General features: G+C 41.4%; 1 protein-coding gene across 2 annotated transcripts in view; it reads left to right on the top strand.

Moving 5' to 3' along the window:
• The window catches only part of cep83 (centrosomal protein 83), a 30,318-nt gene extending 11,802 nt beyond the window's left edge, over positions 1–18,516 (top strand). The window contains exons 5-16 of one of the 2 annotated variants that reach the window (XM_083546300.1): positions 293–424; positions 528–779; positions 1,678–1,809; positions 1,915–2,029; positions 3,279–3,423; positions 3,622–3,771; positions 5,485–5,560; positions 5,725–5,882; positions 8,598–8,727; positions 14,949–15,052; positions 15,140–15,308; positions 17,415–18,516. In XM_083546300.1, coding sequence (XP_083402426.1) covers positions 293–424; positions 528–779; positions 1,678–1,809; positions 1,915–2,029; positions 3,279–3,423; positions 3,622–3,771; positions 5,485–5,560; positions 5,725–5,882; positions 8,598–8,727; positions 14,949–15,052; positions 15,140–15,308; positions 17,415–17,558 — 1,707 coding nt within the window. In that variant the 3' untranslated portion in view covers positions 17,559–18,516. Of the gene's footprint in view, positions 1–292; positions 425–527; positions 780–1,677; positions 1,810–1,914; positions 2,030–3,278; positions 3,424–3,621; positions 3,772–5,484; positions 5,561–5,724; positions 5,883–8,597; positions 8,728–14,946; positions 15,053–15,139; positions 15,309–17,414 lie in introns of those variants that run through there. The other variant, XR_014534293.1, reaches the window with a different exon arrangement.
• The last annotated feature ends 1,503 nt before the right edge of the window (positions 18,517–20,019 follow it).

The following is a 20,019-nucleotide window of genomic DNA, read 5'->3' as shown; positions in this document are numbered from 1 at the left end:
ACGATGCGTATCGTATCACCAGATAATTGCCGATACACAGCCCTAGAATTGACCATGACTTTGTAAAGAAACCATGTGTGTCAGTGTGGCCAGAACGATAGAGCAGCTATTACTCTGGTGTGTTCCAGCAGATGATACATGCTGATTAGAAATGAGTGTGTGTGGTGAAATGGTGGTTATAATCCTGACTCCCCCACAGGTCATCTTCAGTGTGAAAGCTGGTGGTAAATCTGCAGTGTGGCTTTAAATCTGAAATGATTGGGTTCTTTATTCATTTCTCTGTGTGTTCCAGGAAGCTGAGAAATACAGATCTGAATACAATAAGTTGCGCTATGACTTCACCTTTCTTAAATCTGAGTTTGATCACCAGCGAGAGGAGCATGAGCGGGTTTTGGAGGAGCAGCGGATACGTTACAGTGCGGATGTAAGTCTTGTGATTTGCAAGTTTACTTCCAGAAATGGAATAAAATAATTAGATTTTTCGTGTGTGTGTGTGTGTGTGTGTGTGTGTGTGTGTGTTATGTTAGCTGGCTCTCTTGGAAAGGGAGAAGGAGAAGCTGAGTGCACAGCTGCAGAGTGGAGATTGTGTGACCGATGGGAAGCGTATGGAAGCTCTGCTGAGAGAAAAGGCGCAGCTACATCAGCGGCTCTGCAGCCTCGAGGCCGAGGTGGCGGAGCTCCGAGCGGAGAGAGACAGCACAGGAGCACAGGCAGAAAACACACAACGCATCCAGCTCCGCCAGCTGGCCGAGTCCCAGACTGCACTCAAGACCCTGGAGGTAAAAACACTTCTGGCCTATTTACTGTGATTATCCACAGGTCTGCTTACATCTGGTCCAATACGGTTCAATATTGTTTTATATTCATCTCAAGTATTATTGGCTTTATTCCTGAAGAATGAGCACAAACAACAAGTTACATGTGTTTCACACATGTATTTATCAGCCTGAATATAAACTGATTTTTCCAGAAAAGAGTGTCACAGCAGATGCCCTTCAAGAGTAACTTTGAAGAGCTTTGGAGTTTCTTCCTGCAATTTATTACACAGAGGTGTTATGACACAAGGATCATACTATTTTGGTTTTATGGGGGTGCTCCATGTCTGATTTCAAATAGAAATACTCTTTTTCTCACAATAAATTAATATACAGCCTTTTATAATAATGCTGAAAATAAAAATGTTAAAAGAAAGTAGCTTTTATAAAATATTTGTAATGTGTGTGAATAAATCCAACGTCCCGTGACACATAGAATTTTCTGTCCTAATTTTATTCGCACGGGAAATTTAGCCGATTTAATTTGATTTGCCGACACGTGAAATGTAAATCCTGCCTGCAGTGTGGCTTTTCTGCACTTATTTATTTGTTTTCCTTTAGGTTTATTGATTCACAATGTTTTTATACATTTTCTTATACATGGTTGAAACACTCGGAAAACGATACCTTTTAAAGCCATCGTTTTCCGAGTGTTTCAACCATAAAAAGTCTCTCGCTTGACAGGGAGATGAAAGCAAGTGAACACAAAGCTGTAAATTAAGATGAAAATAAACAAATCAGACTTTTGACGTTACTGATTACATTTATTTCCTCTTCCTCACTGTTAGGCAGCATCATGCTTTGTGCTTAATTCAGTATTTAATGTAGGAGGATGTTAACGGCTCGGTTTGTTGTGATGCAGTCGGAGAAGCAGTCCGTGTGCCTGCAGTTAGATCGAGTGGAGAAGGAGCTGCGCTCGAGCCACGAGCAGCACATCGTCCTCACTGGCAAACTGCACAAGGCCGAGAGGGAAATACACGCCCTGAACAGTCAGGTCTGCTCAAAGATCCACATTCTCTGCAGTTATTTTATTTTTTCACATATTTTATACTTAATATTGAAATAATCTGTTTTAAATTTCTACCCCATATAAAAACAGGTTGAAGAAATTAAACATGCCCATAGGTTGGAACTGGCTAATGTTAAGATGGAGTTTCTAAAGGCCAGAGGAGAACTGGAAAGAGAACGAGACAAACTGCAGACTCAAGTGGAGAGTAGGTTTTTAATTCTACAGTTGTTGCTTTTCTGATATCTCGAACTCTCTCACTAATATTTTCTAGACTACTAGAAAAGTTTCATTTTTAAAGGCGTCAAGCAGCGTGTTCAAGCATGCTCACCTCAGTCTCACTAGACATGGGGGATTTCATGGAAGTGTTCTTCATGGATTCATTTGGATAAATATTACAACCCCAATTCTAAAGTTGCAATACAATTATCTCATAAATCCATCTATTCATGATTCGGGTTGCAAAATTCCAGAAATTTTTAATGGGAATAAACTGGAATTTACATAATTGCAACACACACAATTTCTTGAATCTTACAGATAAAAGAATGTCAAAAAATGTCCATCTTGGCAAGTATTCCCATAAATTACACAAATATTGCATACATTTATGTTTAGAACTTCATTGTGCTGTGTGTAAGCTATTGTGCACCAAGATTATACTTAGAATTAAATCAAAGTCCAAGATATAATTTTTTTTTAAATCTCTTTAAAAGATTTAGTTTGCATGCATGTCATATTATGACCAGACAAAATGTTTCTATTTAGGCCAGAATATGATACATTATTTAGATGTCCCCAAATTTCTAATTATTTCCCATAAATTTGCTGGTGGGTTTCTTGTAATTTGTAATATAAAAAAAAACAACTTGTTATATAAAAAAAGGTTCCCCTGGGAGGTTTCTGGAGATTTTCCACCCCTCTGAAACCCTTTTCACAATAAAACAAACAAATAAAATAAATCAAATGTGTAAACTGAGAGAAAATTAAATTTTAAGGGGAAAAAATTTTATTTTCAATTTGATTGTCTCAAAAAAGTTGGGACTGGGCCATGTTTCCCACTGTGTTGCATCAAATCATCTGTCCGTATACATCTGGGAACTGAGATGACAAGTTGCTAAATATTTGAAAGATAAAAATTGTCCCATATTTGTCTGAAACAGGATTCTAGCTGCCCAACAGTTCTGGGTTTTCTTTGTCGTGTTTTTTTCGTTTCATGATGTTTTCAAATGGTGAAAGCACAGTTCAGCACCCGGACTCTTCTTCTGCAAAGTCATGCTGTTATATATGCAGTTAGCATGGTCTTGCTCAAATATGCAAGACCTTCCCTGAAAAAGACACTTTCTGGATAGAAGCACTTGTTGCTCTAAAACCTGTACATACTGTTTAGCACTGATGGAGTCTTGAATAGAGAAGAATCTTTTTAAATGGCCAACAATCCCTTCTCCTCGTTTAAGGTCTGCAGTCTGATTTTGAAGTTTTGACCGCAGCGGGTGAGAGGAGTAAAGAGTTGTTGTCGGAAAAAGAGGAGGAAATGGTGCTTAAGATACAGGAAGCTAGAGAAGAAGAGATGCGGAAAATTGCTGTGCTTCAGGAGGAGAAGTAAGTTTTCCTCTGCCTTTCTTAAGCCCTTGTTTCTATCCAGAATTTCCTTGTATTTCTTTTTATATATATAGTTTGTCTTCATCCTTTTATTTGATGGTTTGTTGTAATTTTATTGTGTGATTGTTGTGTGTTTGTGTGTGTGTGTGTGTGTGTGTGTGTGTGTGTGTGTGTGTGTGTGTATGTGTGTATGAACAGGTTGGAACTGGAGAATCGTGTCTCTGAGCTGGAGCAGCAGAAGGCTCTGCAGGAAGCAACCGGAAACTCTAAGAACGAGGAATTTGAGGATCGTCTCCGTAGAGCATTTTTTGGGGAAGAATCTGCACGTAAAGAGCTGCAAAATATCAAGTATTTACATTTCAGTGCACATTTCTATATTTTCATGAAGCATTTTTTTCCCACTCAAATTTATTTTTTTATGCTACATCCTGTTGGGCTTCATGAAAGCTCACTTCCAATCACAACAAGCTCTTATCTACTTCCTTTGTTTTTCAAGTGTGTTCCAGTTGAAAGGAAATGATGGGCTTCATCTTCTGAGGTCTGCAAATACAATCAACTGTTATTGGCTTTATTCAGAGTTTCCACCGGGTTTACATAAAGTCTTATAAAAAAAAAATTCGAAAATTTCAAAGTTAAACTTTTAGGTATTAAAAAGTCTTAAAATCGCTGTAATAATTCTAAACAGGTTAGAATTTTCTGATGTCTATGGAACACTACTTCTCATTATGTACTAATGCTCATTGAAATGCTTCTGCAGCACTTTAGAAAATTATTGGGTTTTTTCCTTCTCCTGGTGGTCTTTCTTTCACTAGTCGAAATATTATTTTTTTTATTATGACTACAAATGAGACCACATGCAGCAGCCAATCAGCTCCTGTTATTGGCTCGAATCTCGCTCAGATTGTACCATCTTATTTTTCAGATGTGGGGAAATGCAGATTTTGCGATACTTGGCATGAAAAAAAATTATTTATGACTTTGTTAAGGCTAGATGCTAACAATATATTTTTGTGTGTTCGATGTGATTTGGGTCTTAAATTTCATTCTTTTAGGACCCTTTTAAGGCTAAAATGTCTTAAATTTGACTTGGTATGGAGATTTTTAATTCAATATGTCTTCGTTCTAACAATACTTTCAACAGACTGCAATACAAAGTAGGATATACATCATAAAATATCAAATAAAATCCAATTTGATTTGTCACAGATTACAGATTAGAATACAGATATATATTTTTTCCCTTTTAAAGAAAAGAAACAAACTTCTTTTAAGCAAGTTAATGTGCCAATCTCTTATTACCCTATTGTTTTAGAATACCAATTCTAAATCTGGTAAAAGGAACAGTTTCAGCTGCAGAGTAAGTTGTAAATGTTACGGGCTGCTGCTCTCAAATATTTTAGTAATTCTGTATTCTACTGATTATTCTGACGATTAATCGATTAATCAGATAAGAAGAACTTTTTTTTAAATTGAAGAACAACACTGAATATACAAGAGAAAATATATATTGTGAAGGGCTATAGAATTGTTTTTTATGTGTTTTATGTGCCTTTTTCTGTTTGCTTAAAAGCATTTGTAAACTGCAGTACTAAAGTTCAGCAGTAATAACATAACTTGAAATTTGTAAAATTTTTTCACATCATGTTTCTTTTCACCAATTTATAAAGATGAGTATAGATAACAGTATCAATAAGTACTGTTATCAATAAGCAGTATGAAACGACACACAGCCCTAGTACTAGCATGGTTCACGTGTACTGACACATCTATCGACTCTGAATCTGTCCAGGCCTGAGTCAAACACAGGGACCAGTGTATAATATAGCAGAGGAGTGTGTCAAAAAATATATGTAGTTTCCACACTAGTCCCGGCTGACTTGAACGCCCCTCATGTATGTGTGCGTGTGTGTATATATATAATGCTGTATTCAGGCAATTGTTCTAATGTGTTTTCTATTTTGTGTATTATATTCCTTGGATGAGCATAAATAGATGAAATCATAATGTCTGTAGATTTTTGTATAAACAATCGGTTATCTTATATTTATCTGTATGTTTTAGAGTGAAACTGCAGCAGCAGACACAGCAGTTAGAGGAGCTGGAAAGACAAAAGGCAGAGAACACGGAGTTGAGAAGAGTACGTACCAAAAACCCATCCCTGACACGAGTCAGTTAAAAGCAGATTGTAGAAATATCCCCACATTTTTATGTCTAATGTTTCAGAATATTCTAAGGAGTATTTATTTTATATATTTCTATTTTTATTTCTTTTGAATGACATGGTTCTGCTTAATTTCCCAGCATAATGCGGAGCTAAACGTGCAAGTCAGCACCCTATCATATTCAGAGCATGAGCTGATGGACACCAACACAAGGCTGAGGGAGAGTCTGGAAAGAGTGAGAGAAGAGTTGCGAAATGCTCGCACACAAACCGAGAGGATTCAGCAAGAAACTGAAAGGTACAGAAAAGAGAACATACAACCATATAAAGGTGCTGAGGGTTGCATTTTTACAGGCATCACTTCAGTCAGCACTTTAGTGTTCAAGCATACTCACTTCAGTCTCGCTAGGAGGAAATGGAGATTTTCAACTGTTCTAAATGGATTCAGTTGGATGAATAATACAACCCCAGTTCCAAAAAAGTTGGGACACTGTGTAAAATGTAAATAAATACAATGTAATGATTTGCAATTTTTATAAACCCAAATTCTATTTCCCCCCCAAAAAAACAAAAAACGACTGTTTAAACCAAGAATATACACCATCTTAAGAAAAAAACCAAGGTCAATATTAATCTAATGGCTGCTCCCATTGGGGTCGCCACAGCAGATCATCCGTCTTTATACCCCCCTGTCCTCTACATCTGCCTCTTTTACACCAACCACCTGCATGTCTTCCCTCACCACATCCATAAACCTCCTCCTTGGTCTTCCTTTTTTCCTCCTTCCTGGTTCACATGTCCAAACCATCTAAATCTCACCTCTCTTCCTTTGTCTCCAAAACATTGTCCTTCTAATAAACTCGTTTCTAATCCTGTCCACCGTCGTCACTCCCAACGAAAACCTCAACATCTTCACCTCTGCTACCTCCAGCTCCACCTCCTGTCTTTTACTCACTGTCTCTAAACCATATAACATCTCAGGTCTCACCACAGTCCTATAAACTTTCCCTTTCACTCTCACAGATACTCTTCTATCCCAAATCACTCCTGCTATCACTCTTCTCCACCCACTCAACCCTGCCTGCACTCTTTTCCTGCACATCATAGTCCAAGGAGACTCCTGTCTGACCTTGTCCATCAACCTGTCCGTCACCACTGCAAACAGGAAAGGGCTCAGAGCCGATCTTTGATGCAGTCCAACCTCCACCTTGAACCAGTCTGTCGTTCCTACTGCACATTTTACTGCTGTCACACTGTCCTCATACATGTCCTGCACCACCCTCACATACTTCTCTGACACACCTGACTTCCTCATACAATACCACAACTCCTCTCTCCACCCTGTCGTACGCTTTCTCTAAATCCACAAACACAGTGCATCTCCTTCTGACCTTCTCTATACTTCTCCATCAACATTCTCAAAGCAAATAATGAGTCTGTGGTGCTCTTCCTCTGCATAAAACCATACTGTTGCTCACAGATGGTCACCTCTTCTCCTAACGACTTTTCACTCTTCATCCTCTTAATTGCTGCTCTCACTTCCTCCTTACTAATCCTATCCACTTCCTGGTTCACATCTCCACACCATCCAACCTTCTCTCTATCTCATTTTCCTCGTTCATCAGCTGCTCAAAATATTCCCCCCATCTTCTCAACACACTCTCCTCACTAGTCAACACATTTCCATCTCCATCCTTTATTGCTCTAACTTGCAGTACATCCTTCCCAGCTCAGTCCCTCTGCCTGGTCAATCGGTACAAATGCTTTTCTTCATCCTTAGTGTCCAACTTCTCCTTCAGCTCCTCATATGCCTTTTCCTTGGCTTTCACCACATCCCTCTTTACCTGCTGCCGCATCTCCTTGAACTCCTCCCTTGTACTCCTATTTATTAATATAATTAATATATTCATATTTATTTCATTTAGCACATTTCCATGATTCACTACATTTATATTTATTGCATTTGGCAGACACCCCCTTATCCAGAGCGACTTACATGGGGCTATGATACGGGGTTAAGGGCCCTCCTCAGGGGCCCAGAGGTGGCAGCTTGGTGTGGCTGGGATTTAAACCCCCAAGTCCAATGCCTTAACCACTAATCTAACGCCTCCCCAGTACTGTTTTTTTTTATTTTTGTAATAAAGTTTAAAATAAAGCAATATTTTACATAAAGTATGGCTTTTAAATCCAGTAAACATTTCAAAAACTATCGCTTGATTAATCGGCTGTCGCTAAGTACGATACAGCTTTCTGTATAAAAAACAGGTTTTAATAATCTTGACCTATTTAATACACGTCTTCTCACACATTTCTTTTATTATCTAATCTCATGATGTGGCGGCAACACAAAGCAAAAAGAAAATCCTCCAGATACAGACTACAGCTGCAAATTAGATTCTGCTTTCAAATAAATGATTGCTCCGTTTTAATTGAGTAGGTATTTTACTAATATGTACAATTTCCTTAATAAATGTATTTAGTTGGGTTGTTTTAAAAAAAAATTAAAAAGCAAAAAAAAAAAAAAAAACTTTAATCACTTCAGCCACAGACTTTTAAAGCTCATTAAGTGCAGTTATCATCCTCAGATTCTCATGCTACGACTACTTTCTACCCGAGTACCAGCAGATAAACTGCTAGCTTTGGGAATTGATTGCACCAACATGCAAAGTGACATCAAGGTCAAACATCTAAAATAGTTTTTTTCATGTTTGAAATGCACTCATTCATCCCACGCTGTGCACCTGCTTATTTACGCAGCTATTTCATCAGACAGTCATATTGTTTAAAATCATGCATGTCAATTAAATAGACTGATTTTTTTCTACCAGGCAGGAAATATTTATATATTATAATATAATATGAGATAATAATATATATTTAGGTGAAGAAACTAATGAGAACAGCAGAGTTTAGATTAGTGTTTTTAGTTATTATACTTCAGTAGTGAAACATCACTTTTATCTCTCTCAGCCAGTGTCCTAATGCAGCACAGCTGTCCTGTTATTTGTTGCAGGCTTGAAGAGGAAAGACGTGTGGAATGGTTGGAGGAAAAACATAAACTTCAGGAAAGAGAGGCAGAACTGCAGGAGAAGTACAGCCAAGCCAAACAGCGCATGCAAAAAGCTGCACTCGCCCAAAAAAAGGTCAGCGTTATTCAGTGCTCCTGAACATTTATTTTTGAACTGAACCACAATTTATTTTTAGATTTTTCCGCTGCTAACCGAGGGTCCGCAATATGACAGTGTTTTAGTGCTACAGTAAAAAAATGAAGAAATACACGGTAACGAGATTAAAGTCGTAGCAATATGAGAATAAAGTCTAAGTATTTTGACCCCAGCTGAAGTACTGGTGTCGGGCACGTCAGGGTCAATTTCTTTGATCATCTTCCTCATTATCTCTTGAAATAGCACACAGATGATCTTTCCAATGTAACAGATGTAACTATCCTTCATACTGCACAAAAGAAGAAATTCCCTCAGTTTATTTTTATAATTTTTTTTTGTTGTATAAATTAATTTTCTTACAGAACTGCTGCAGTCTCCGTTTACTAATTCTAATGAAAAGACAAATAAAAAAGACCTCACTGTTAGATTTTAACCTAAAGTACGATTTAACCAAATCTTCCAGACACATTTTATGGAAAACAGTGAAATGTTTTTCTCGCAATTCTGTGATTTTTCTAAAAACAGTACCACTTTAATCTCGGATTTGCTGTGACTATTCTTAAAATATTTCGACTTTATTCTTGTAATTTTTACTTCATTTTTTAAATATTTATTTGTATTTTTATTATTATACAAATTACGTATTATTTTTGTATTATTACGACTTTATTCTCGTAATCTTAGATTATTATTTATTATTATACATGGCGCTAAAAATGTTGTTGTAGACTGAAAGCCCAAACTGTCAGTTTTATTATTAGATTTCTAGTCACTAAAGGTGCTGGAACCACACTGATCCTTCAGCTTTACACTTTTACTATTCTTATCACGGTGTCACTCATGTAGCACCTGGAACCCTGTTGTTTTTAATTGCAAGAGCTCAATTGGCCTGATGGTGGCGCTATAGTACCCTTTTTGTTTTATATCATATCTCATGAACCATAAATCCTACCACAAATTTTCCTGATTACTAGAATTCTCCCAGACAGAAAACCTGTTTATCCTGATTATTTTTAATAATTATTTGAAGACATGTTGAGAGATTCCCTGGTGGTCTAGTGGTTAGGATGCGGCGCTCTCACTGCTGCGGCCCGGGTTCGATCCCGGGTCAGGGAACCAACCCCCGCCATTAGGGTTGCACAAGCCTTAGTGCCGATCCCAAGCCCGGATAAATGGGGAGGGTTGCGTTAGGAAGGGCATCCAGCGTAAAAACATGTGCCAAATCAAACATGCGGATGATCCGCTGTGGCGCCCCCTAATGGGAGAAGCCGAAAGAAAATTTATTTGAAGACATGTTGAGATTTGCAGTCAATAAGTCATATTAATATTCACATAACAGATTCACTCTTGTAGTGCCGTCACCTGACAGCAGGAAGTGAGGCAAGTATAACAAACAAGGGTTCATCCCCAAAATGTTGCCCAGGTATCCATGATGTAATGAACATGTGACGACACACAAACAGGAAGTGCCACAGGCATGTTACAGGGCTTCTAAGTTTTTTTGGCGCATTTCTCAAATCATTCTTAATTTTGCAAAGCAGTAAGTGCATTTGTTAACTATTTGTACAAACAGCACAACACAATGGATTTCCTGCAAATGTCTGTACTTTTCTCATAATCATTCATTCATCTCTCGAAAGTAAGTTTTTGTGTCAATGTAAATCTCATTACCATCAGATTAAAACAAAGATTATAAAATGTTTATTCGTGTTGTCAGTGTGACGGAGCACGGTTTCAGTATTTCCTGATCTAAACTACGCTTTGGATTCCAATGACTGAAAATGCACGAGACTGAAGTTCTTCTCTATGATATCTATGAATTTCACCAGCACAAATGTACACATTACTGTGTGAGATATTGACTGTAAGAGACTGAACAGGATTCACACTTTTACTGTACTGTACTAGAGTTCAGTTCATTTCCTGACTGTTTTCAGAAGTCGTACTTCTGTGTTTTGCTGTCTGAGATTCACCTTTGACCTGTTTCAGAGAACTAGATGTTTATTGGTTGATCTGATGCTGTTCACTCGACCTTCATTAGTGACATTCAAGATTCGTCTGCACAATTCATCAATTCAAGACACATTTATAAAAACAAAATCGAGCTTAATGGTAATTGAAGCTTCACACATTACGACAACTGGTTTAAACATTTTGCATTCACTGAACTGATGCTGAGATGTTTTGGGGGTTAAAACTATTCAGGTGAGAACCAGAGTAATATCCATCCATCCATCCATCTTCTCCCGCTTATCCGATGCCGGGTCGCGGGGGCAGCAGTCTAAGCAAAGATGCCCAGACTTCCCTCTCCCTAGACACTTCTTCCAGCTCTTCCGGGGGGACACCAAGGCGTTCCCAGGCCAGCCGGGAGACATAGTCTCTCCAGCGTGTCCTAGGTCTTCCCCGGGGTCTCCTCCCAGTGGGACGCGCCCGGAACACCTTCCCAGGAAGGCGTCCAGGAGGCATCCGGAACAGATGCCCGAGCCACCTCAGCTGACCCCTCTCGATGTGGAGGAGCAGCGGATCTACTCCGAGCTCCTCCCGAGTGACTAAGCTTCTCACCCTATCTCTAAGGGATCGCCCAGCCACCCTGCGGAGGAAGCACATTTCGGCCGCCTGTATCCGGGATCTTGTCCTTTCGGTCATGACCCAGAGCTCATGACCATAGGTGAGAGTAGGAACGTAGATTGACCGGTAAATCGAAAGTTTCGCCTTGCGGCTCAGCTCCTTCTTCACCACGACAGACCGGTACATCGACCGCATTACTGCAGAAGCTGCACCGATCCGTCTGTCAATCTCCCGTTCCACCCTTCCCTCACTCGTGAACAAAACCCCAAGATACTTAAACTCCTCCACTTGCGGCAGGAACTCCCCACCAACCTGAAGTGGGCAAGCCACCCTTTTCCGACTGAGGACCATGGCCTCGGATTTGGAGGTGCTGATTCTCATCCCAGCCGCTTCACACTCGGCTGCAAACCGTCCCAGTGCATGCTGAAGGTCCTGGTCTGATGAAGCCAACACGACAACATCATCTGCAAAGAGCAAAGACGAAATCGTGTCGTCACCAAACCGGACACCCTCCGACCCCTGGCTGCGCCTAGAAATTCTGTCCATAAAAATTATGAACAGAACCGGTGACAAAGGGCAGCCCTGCCGGAGTCCAACATGCACCGGGAACAAGTCTGACTTACTGCCGGCAATGCGAACCAAGCTCCTGCTTCGGTCATACAGGGACCGGACAGCCCTTAGTAAAGGGCCCCCGACCCCATACTCCCGGAGCACCCTCCACAGGCCGCCGCGAGGGACACAGTCGAATGCCTTTTCCAAATCCACAAAGCACATGTGGACTGGTTGGGCAAACTCCCATGAACCCTCCAGCACCCTGTAGAGGGTATAGAGCTGGTCCAGTGTTCCACGGCCTGGACGAAAACCACATTGTTCCTCCTGAATCCGAGGTTCTACTATCGGCCGTATTCTCCTCTCCAGTACCCTGGCATAGACTTTCCCAGGTAGGCTGAGAAGTGTGATCCCCCTATAGTTGGAACACACCCTCCGGTCCCCCTTCTTAAAAAGAGGGACCACCACCCCGGTCTGCCATTCCAGAGGCACTGTCCCCGACCGCCACGCGATGCTGCAGAGGCGTGTCAGCCAAGACAGCCCCACAACATCCAGAGACTTGAGGTACTCAGGGCGGATCTCATCCACCCCCGGTGCCCTGCCACCGAGGAGTTTCTTTACTACCTCGGTGACTTCAGCTTGGGTGATGGACGAGTCCGCCTCTGAGCCCTCAGCCTCTGCTTCCTCAATGGAAGACGTGACGGCGGGATTGAGGAGATCCTCGAAGTATTCCTTCCACCGTCCAACGACATCCCCAGTTGAGGTCAACAGCTCCCCACCTCTACTGTAAACAGCATTGGTGGGGCACTGCTTTCCCCTCCTGAGGCGCCGGACGGTTTGCCAGAATCTCTTCGAGGCCAGCCGATAGTCCTTCTCCATGGCCTCACCAAGCTCCTCCCAGGCCCGAGTTTTTGCCTCGATAACCACCCGGGCTGCAGTTCGCTTGGCCTGCCGGTACCCGTCAGCTGCCTCAGGAGTCCCACAAGCCAACCAGGCCAGGTAGGACTCCTTCTTCAGCTTGACGGCATCCCTTACTTCCGGTTTCCACCACCGGGTTCGGGGATTGCCGCCTCGACAGGCACCGGAGACCTTACTGCCACAGCTCCGAGCGGCCGCTTCGACAATGGAGGTGGAGAACATGGTCCACTCGGACTCAATATCTCCGGCCTCCCTCGGGATCTGGTCAAAGCTCTGCCGGAGGTGGGAGTTGAAGATCTCTCTGACAGGAGGCTCGGCCAAACGTTCCCAGCAGACCCTCACAGTACGCTTGGGTCTGCCGAGTCTGTCCAGCTTCCTCCCCCGCCATCGGATCCAACTCACCACCAGGTGGTGATCAGTTGACAGCTCCGCCCCTCTCTTTACCCGAGTGTCCAAGACATACGGCCGCAGGTCAGATGAAACGACCACAAAGTCGATCATCGACCTGCGGCCTAGGGTGTCCTGGTGCCACGTGTACTGATGGACACCCTTATGCTTGAACATGGTGTTCGTTATGGACAAACTGTAACTAGCACAGAAGTCCAATAACTGAACACCGCTCGGGTTCAGATCAGGGGGGCCGTTCCTCCCAATCACGCCCCTCCAGGTGTCACTGTCGCTGCCCACGTGTGCATTGAAGTCTCCTAGTAGAACGACGGAGTCCCCAGTCGGAGCACTGTCCAGCACCCCTCCCAGAGACCCCAAGAAGGCCGGGTACTCTATACTGCCGTTTGGCCCGTAGGCACACACGACAGTGAGAGACCTATCCCCGACCCGTAGGCGCAGGGAAACGACCCTCTCGTTCACCGGGGTAAACTCCAACACATGGCGGCTGAGCTGGGGGGCTATAAGCAAACCCACACCAGCCCGACGCCTTTCACCATGGGCAGCTCCAGAGTTGTAAAGAGTCCATCCTCTCTCGAGGAGTGTGGTTCCAGAGCCCAGGCCGTGCGTAGAGGTGATCCCGACTATCTCTAGTCGGAACCTCTCAACCTCACGCACAATCTCAGGCTCCTTCCCCGCCAGCGAGGTGACATTCCACGTCCCTAGAGCTAGCTTCCGTGTCCAGGGATCGGGTTGTCGAGGCCTCCACCTTCGACTGCTGCCCGATCCTCTTAGCACCGGCCCCTTACGGTCCCTCCTGCAGGTGGTGAGCCCACTGGAAGGCGGCCCCACGTCGCTCCTTCGGGCTGAGCCCGGCCGGACCCTGTGGGGGAAGGCCCGGCCACCAGGCGCTCGCATACGAGCCCCAACCCCGGGCCTGGCTCCAGGGTGGGGCCCCGGCTGCGCCATACCGGGCGACGTCACGGTCCCTGATGTAGTATCTCTCATAAGGGGTTTTGAACCGCTCTTAGTCTGACCCGTCGCCCAGGACCTGTTTGCCTTGGGAGACCCTACCAGGGGCATATAGCCCCGGACAACATAGCTCCTAGGGTCATTCGAGTACTCAAACCCCTCCACCACGTTAAGGTGGCAGTTCAAGGAGAGGCCAGAGTAATATATTTTGATCAACATGAACATAAACAACTGATAATGTAGGAAACAGCAGACACTTGCACACAATCAAATAAACAAATGTGCCAAAGCGTTTGCAATTTAATCAAAGCAACAATAACTTGCTTTAATGATGTGCACAAGTGATGACATGATGTGGAGGTTGAACAAGTCGTTTTGAGAATGAACCAGCTCCATGAAGATCTCCTGTTTTGAGCTCAAAACCTACCTTACTGAACATGAATATGAATGCTGACAGCATCACCTCATCTACATCAGTACCTGACTACCAACACTCTTGTGTCTAAAAGAGAACTAATTCCCACAGCATCTAGAGGAACATCTTTGCATATGTGGACTAAATGTGGAATGAGATGTCTAAAAAGCATATGGCATATAACAGTACTGCCTCATGAAACCAACACTGCTGCACCTTTAGTGCTTGGACATTAACAGCAATCATCTTCTGACTACTGGCTGTGAACGAGCCAAAAAAAACCTTCCTTAATGACGAGCTTTAAATTTTAATGTTGGCTATATTTTTATGTTTGCTTTGCTTTTTGCCATGTAATTATTTTTCCCATTTATATTTTTTTTTCTTTTTCTTCTAGAGAAAGACTCTAACTGAGGCTAAGGAGAAGAAACTGCAGGATAAATTACAGCTTCTGGAAGCCAAGATAGAGGAACTGGAAATTGAGAGTTCTGTGGCCAAGAAGTACTATTTTTGAAATTCTGTTTAAAAGTACTGTTTGTGCTTCTTTAGTATCTGGTTGATTTGAATTCCTGTATTTGTGTGTCTCAGAAATCCCTCGTTTGCAGAGGAGCATGCTCAACTTTGTAGACGTCTAACCGAGCTGCAGAGGAGACACAAGGAGTTTCGGCAGCTGCTGATGGGAAACCACACGCTCTCAATGACTGTACCCAACGCTTTATTCATTACAGGACCTGAGGGCAGCTTCAAAAACCCACAGGTGAATTACATTTATAAAGCGATAGTGAAATGCATACTTTATCTTCATTGGCATTCTTGATGAAAGCTTATATATATGTTTTGAGCAGTATAGGTTTTTCATTTATACTTTTTATTCATCTTTATTATGGCCAAGGTCACGGTGAATCCTGAGTTTAAGGAAAAAGAGAGTGAGGCGGGAATATACCCCACATGGTGCACCAGTAAATTTAGTGTAACCTAGTGCAATTAAAAGTTTTAAAACTAGTTTTGTAACAAGCCAACAGATGGCAGCACAAGGCTGCACGCACAGTCACAGTGAGCACCGAAAAAGTGTGCCAAAAGACATCGTCCTGTGTACATATGGAGCTGTGTAACTGGTGCGACCACATGCCCACCCTGTCACCGAGTTCTCCTTACACGTGAGATTCTCAACATAATTTAACTTCCGCACCCACCCTACTCGCCAGATTTGGCTCCTGCAGACTTTGCCCTCTTTCACAAGATTAAGATCAAGCTCAAAGTTTTGTCGCTGTTTTGGCACCATTGGGGAGATCCAGCGTGAATAGACTTCCAGGACACGTTTCAGAAGTGTCAGGAACACTGGGAGCGCTGGGTTGCTGTGCAAGGAGACTATTTCGACAGTGATCGTGTTGTAAACAGAGTCTCGAATACTCGTCTCAACTTTCTGATACCACCTTCTACCCTAGATAGGTGCATCAATAGATTTAGTTTAACCCAATATAAAGTTTACATTTTTGCTTCATTTGTATTATTAGTATTTTATTTGTGTAGTATTTCGACAAATCACTGGTTTTAAACCTTACATACTGTTTATTTCAATACGATCATATTATGCATTTTTCATTATTTAATCAACAACAAGTATTTATTTGAAATGTTTATCATTTTCAGAAAAAACATACTATTATTTTTTTTTTAAAAAGCAGTACTTTTGAGAGTTTCCTCTGTTATTTGAGTTGAGAGTTAGAGTTAATGTGTGCAGTCTTGTCTGGAGAGAATCATAGCACTGGGTGTCTGAGTAATATGTCAGACACACTTGTGGAGGTCTGTGGAATTCCTCTTCCATGCAAGATATTTGAATCTCCTTTTTATTAGCGCATGGGGGCTGCCATCTTTATTTTAAGCATTATTTAACAAGATTCAAATCCGGAGACCAGGACTGGCAAAAAAACACTGGAGAATGATTAATATTTGAATTGTAAAACCAGTGATGTGCAGTAATAAAGTAAACGTCATTTGTTACTGTACTCAAGTAGCTTTTTCATGTATCTGTACTTTACTGAAGTATTTCCATTCAGGAGACTTTTACTTTTTCTTCACTACGTTTCAAAGTCCAATATGTTTTTTACTCAACTACAATTTGCGAAATCAGTCGTTATTTTTTATTGCTAAGGAGATTAAAAAACAGGTCGAGTCACCAATCAGGGTCGAGTGCACGCTCTGGTTTGAACTTGTTTCGATCGGCGCTCGGTGTATCTACTGATCATCATCATACAGTTCAGCATCAGTTCAACAGCAAGCAGAACATTTAGAGAGGAATAAATGATGATGAAACTCCAGACTCGAACTCAACACAACACACTTGGCCTCATTCACGTGATTTATTTGAAGTAGTTGAAAAGAATGTTTTGGGCTCATGATAATTTATTAGATATCAATAAGTGTTTGAGTCATTAATATCATTCTATTAATAGATCAGTGTGCTGAGAGTCACATTCGAGTCTTTTCACATCAACTGAGTTGACTAAGCAAAGAGTCTTGTGGCAAAAATGATAGAAACATTATAGTGGTAATAAATCATAGTACATTGGATGTTTAAGTACATTTGAAGGCAAATACTTTTGTACTTTTTCTCTAGTGGAAGTTTAAAGGGTCACTTTTACACGAGGGATATTTTCCTGAGTGTATCTCTACTTTTATGACATGGTTTGTGTACTTTGTATACCTCTGTTAAAGGATGTAATTATTAAGTATGTAATTATCCATGATTGATTGCATTTGGTTCCTTTTTCAGTCATTTTTTTTAATACAACATTGCTGACTCTTGGATTCGACTGCACCCACAAGATGCTTTGTGTTTCTAAACGTGTTATTGTTCTTCCAGGAAGAGCAGCACATGCAGGAGTTATCAGGGCTGCAGAGGAGACTGGAGGAACTAGAGAACAGTCAACAGCAACAGCTGCAAGAACTGACTCCTCCTCTGGATCGAGACAGAGAAAAAGACAGCAACTCATTACAGCCTGGCTGACCTTTAACCTTTCACGCTTTTGAGACTGGAGCCGTCATAATATCGTGCCAAGTTAAATGTGGGTCCATTTGTTGTTTTGTTAAAACCTTTTTGTGTTTAGAACATAGATGAAGTCTTTCGTCTTCCTGATCCTGATCCAAACAATAAATTAGCTTTAAAATTGTTTACTAGAAGTTAATGAACTTATTTTAGGTTCATGCAAACTCTTTGGCTAAAGCAACACTACAGGCTCAGAAATATCTTAACTACATTAAATCTGCACCCATGAGTTTTCTTAATTAGGTTGTAAATTTATAAGTAAATCTCTGAAGGAGGAGACAGAACAAGCAGTTTGTTCTTAAACAGTTTGATCTTACAACAGCCAGTTACTGAATTACTTCTCAAATTATTCTACCTTTCCGTAACCCTCTGTCAGGGGGAGGTGGTAGCTAAATGGTTCAGGCTTTGGATCGGAAGGTTGTGAGTTCAAATCTCAGCCACACCATGCTGCCCCTCCTGAGCCCCTGAGCAAGGCCCTTAAATCGCATACTTACATGTTTTATCTCATTCATACATCTAAGTCGCTCTGGATAAGGGCCTCTGTCAAATACTGTACATTGTGTTTATTTAGGAGATGATAGTGCTCATTGGTGCTACTCCATTGGTTTACATACAGTTGTGTGCTTTAAGGTACAAATATAATGTAATGTTCATATAATTTTACTATCAAAATGGATTTTAAAGCATTCAGTCGAGATGTGACTGAAGTGCAGACCAGACACGTGAACTCGTACGGGACCCGACACAAACGTGTGCGGGTTGCAGGAGAAAAAATATTTTCGCAGGACTCTGCGAAAAAGAAAAAATATATTCATTACAATTCAATTCATTTTTATTTGTTTTGCGCTTTTAACAATGAACATTGTCTCAAAGCAGCTTTACACAGTAATGTGGTGATTAAAAGTGAATATGTTCTTTATAAGTAAGTCCCTGATGAGCAACTGTGGCAAGGAAAACCTCCCCGAGATGGCATAAGGAAGAAAGGAGGAACCAGACTCAAGAGGAAACCCATCCTCATCTGGGTTGCACCGAATGTCCATTTATAAATATTTTATATTTAAAAATATTATTTTTAATTACTTAAAACAAATAATCTGTTTTTTATCTACTGCACAAAAGCAACAATGGGAACTGAAATAAAATAAAAGAATTTACAGGCAGAAGGTCAGAAGCGAACTCTCGCGTGGTTCATGTGAGACTACTAGAGCACACCGAGGAACAACGTCTGAAGCACAAGACAGCGGAGAATCACTGAGTGCTACAGATATCACTTAATTATTAAAGAAAGGACCAAACAACGCAACAAAACCTAATAAAGAAAAATCCAATATTTGTTGTGACGGCAACGTTAAGTGCCCTCCTCTTGCTAGCTGCAACAAATACAGCAAAGTTCTCACGTACAGTGGGCACAGGTGTGAAACTTCAGGCCCTATGCGTGAGATAAGAAAGATGAACCGACAGAAAAAAGTGATGACTGTTTGTTCCGACCCAAGACCTCATGACACCGTCTCTGGCCAGGGTTTCTTTAAACTAGTGCAGCACCTCGTGACACAGCAGGCAAGAATGAAAAAGTTGATTTGAAGGAAATGTTTTCTCCAACGTTGTCATGAAACCTGAGTGAAAGGGCACATGAAAACATTTAAGCGTAATGTTTAAAATAGAATAGATAGTTTACAGAAACTTGTTTTTGTCACTGACAAAGGAGCGAACATGGTTGCTGCTTTAAGCAGATTCACAAGACTGAACTGTAGTACTTACATACCGTAATTTTCGGACTATTAAGCGCACCCATATATAAGTCACACCCACTGAATTTTACTAATATTTTTTTTTTTTTTAATAAATAAGCCTATAAGCCGCAGGTGTCTAAAGTAATGTACTTTACACAGGCTTTAACGAAAGACACGTTACACGGTGTAACGGGTGAAATATTTTTCCTTTAGGAGCATAGCGGTATTTTGGGAATAGCCTGCCAGAAGTGAGCTCTCCCTTCACCCAGACTCAACGCGTTACAACGGCTTGTATCTAAACAGTACCCGACCAAGAAAGTCATTGTTCACTGTCTTCCTCCTTCCTTTCACAACTATTTCTCTCGGGAGTTTATCTTTTGGCATCGTCGTGCGTTTAAAAATCACCCGATGGAAGTTTTTTCTCCCGAAGCCGTGCAGCTCAGAACACAGGTAAAGTGTGTTTTTTTGTTTCCGTTCAGAAATTTCATTGGTCTAATGTTATGGGGTTCAGTTTTTTGGCTTGAAGTTTGTGAAACCGGGAAAAACCCAGGAAAAAATCATAAATTAGCCGCTTTGTTGTTTAAGCCGTGGGGTTCAAAACGTAGGAAAAAAGTAGCGGCTTATAGTCCGAAAAATACGGTACGCATTCTCATCCGCCGTGGTGGACAAAACACCTGAAGTTGGCCACATTC

The sequence above is a fragment of the Silurus aristotelis genome, assembly GCF_946808225.1.
Source record: "Silurus aristotelis genome assembly, chromosome: 7".
Lineage (NCBI taxonomy): Eukaryota > Metazoa > Chordata > Actinopteri > Siluriformes > Siluridae > Silurus > Silurus aristotelis.
This window is presented reverse-complemented; position numbering and strand designations above follow the sequence as displayed.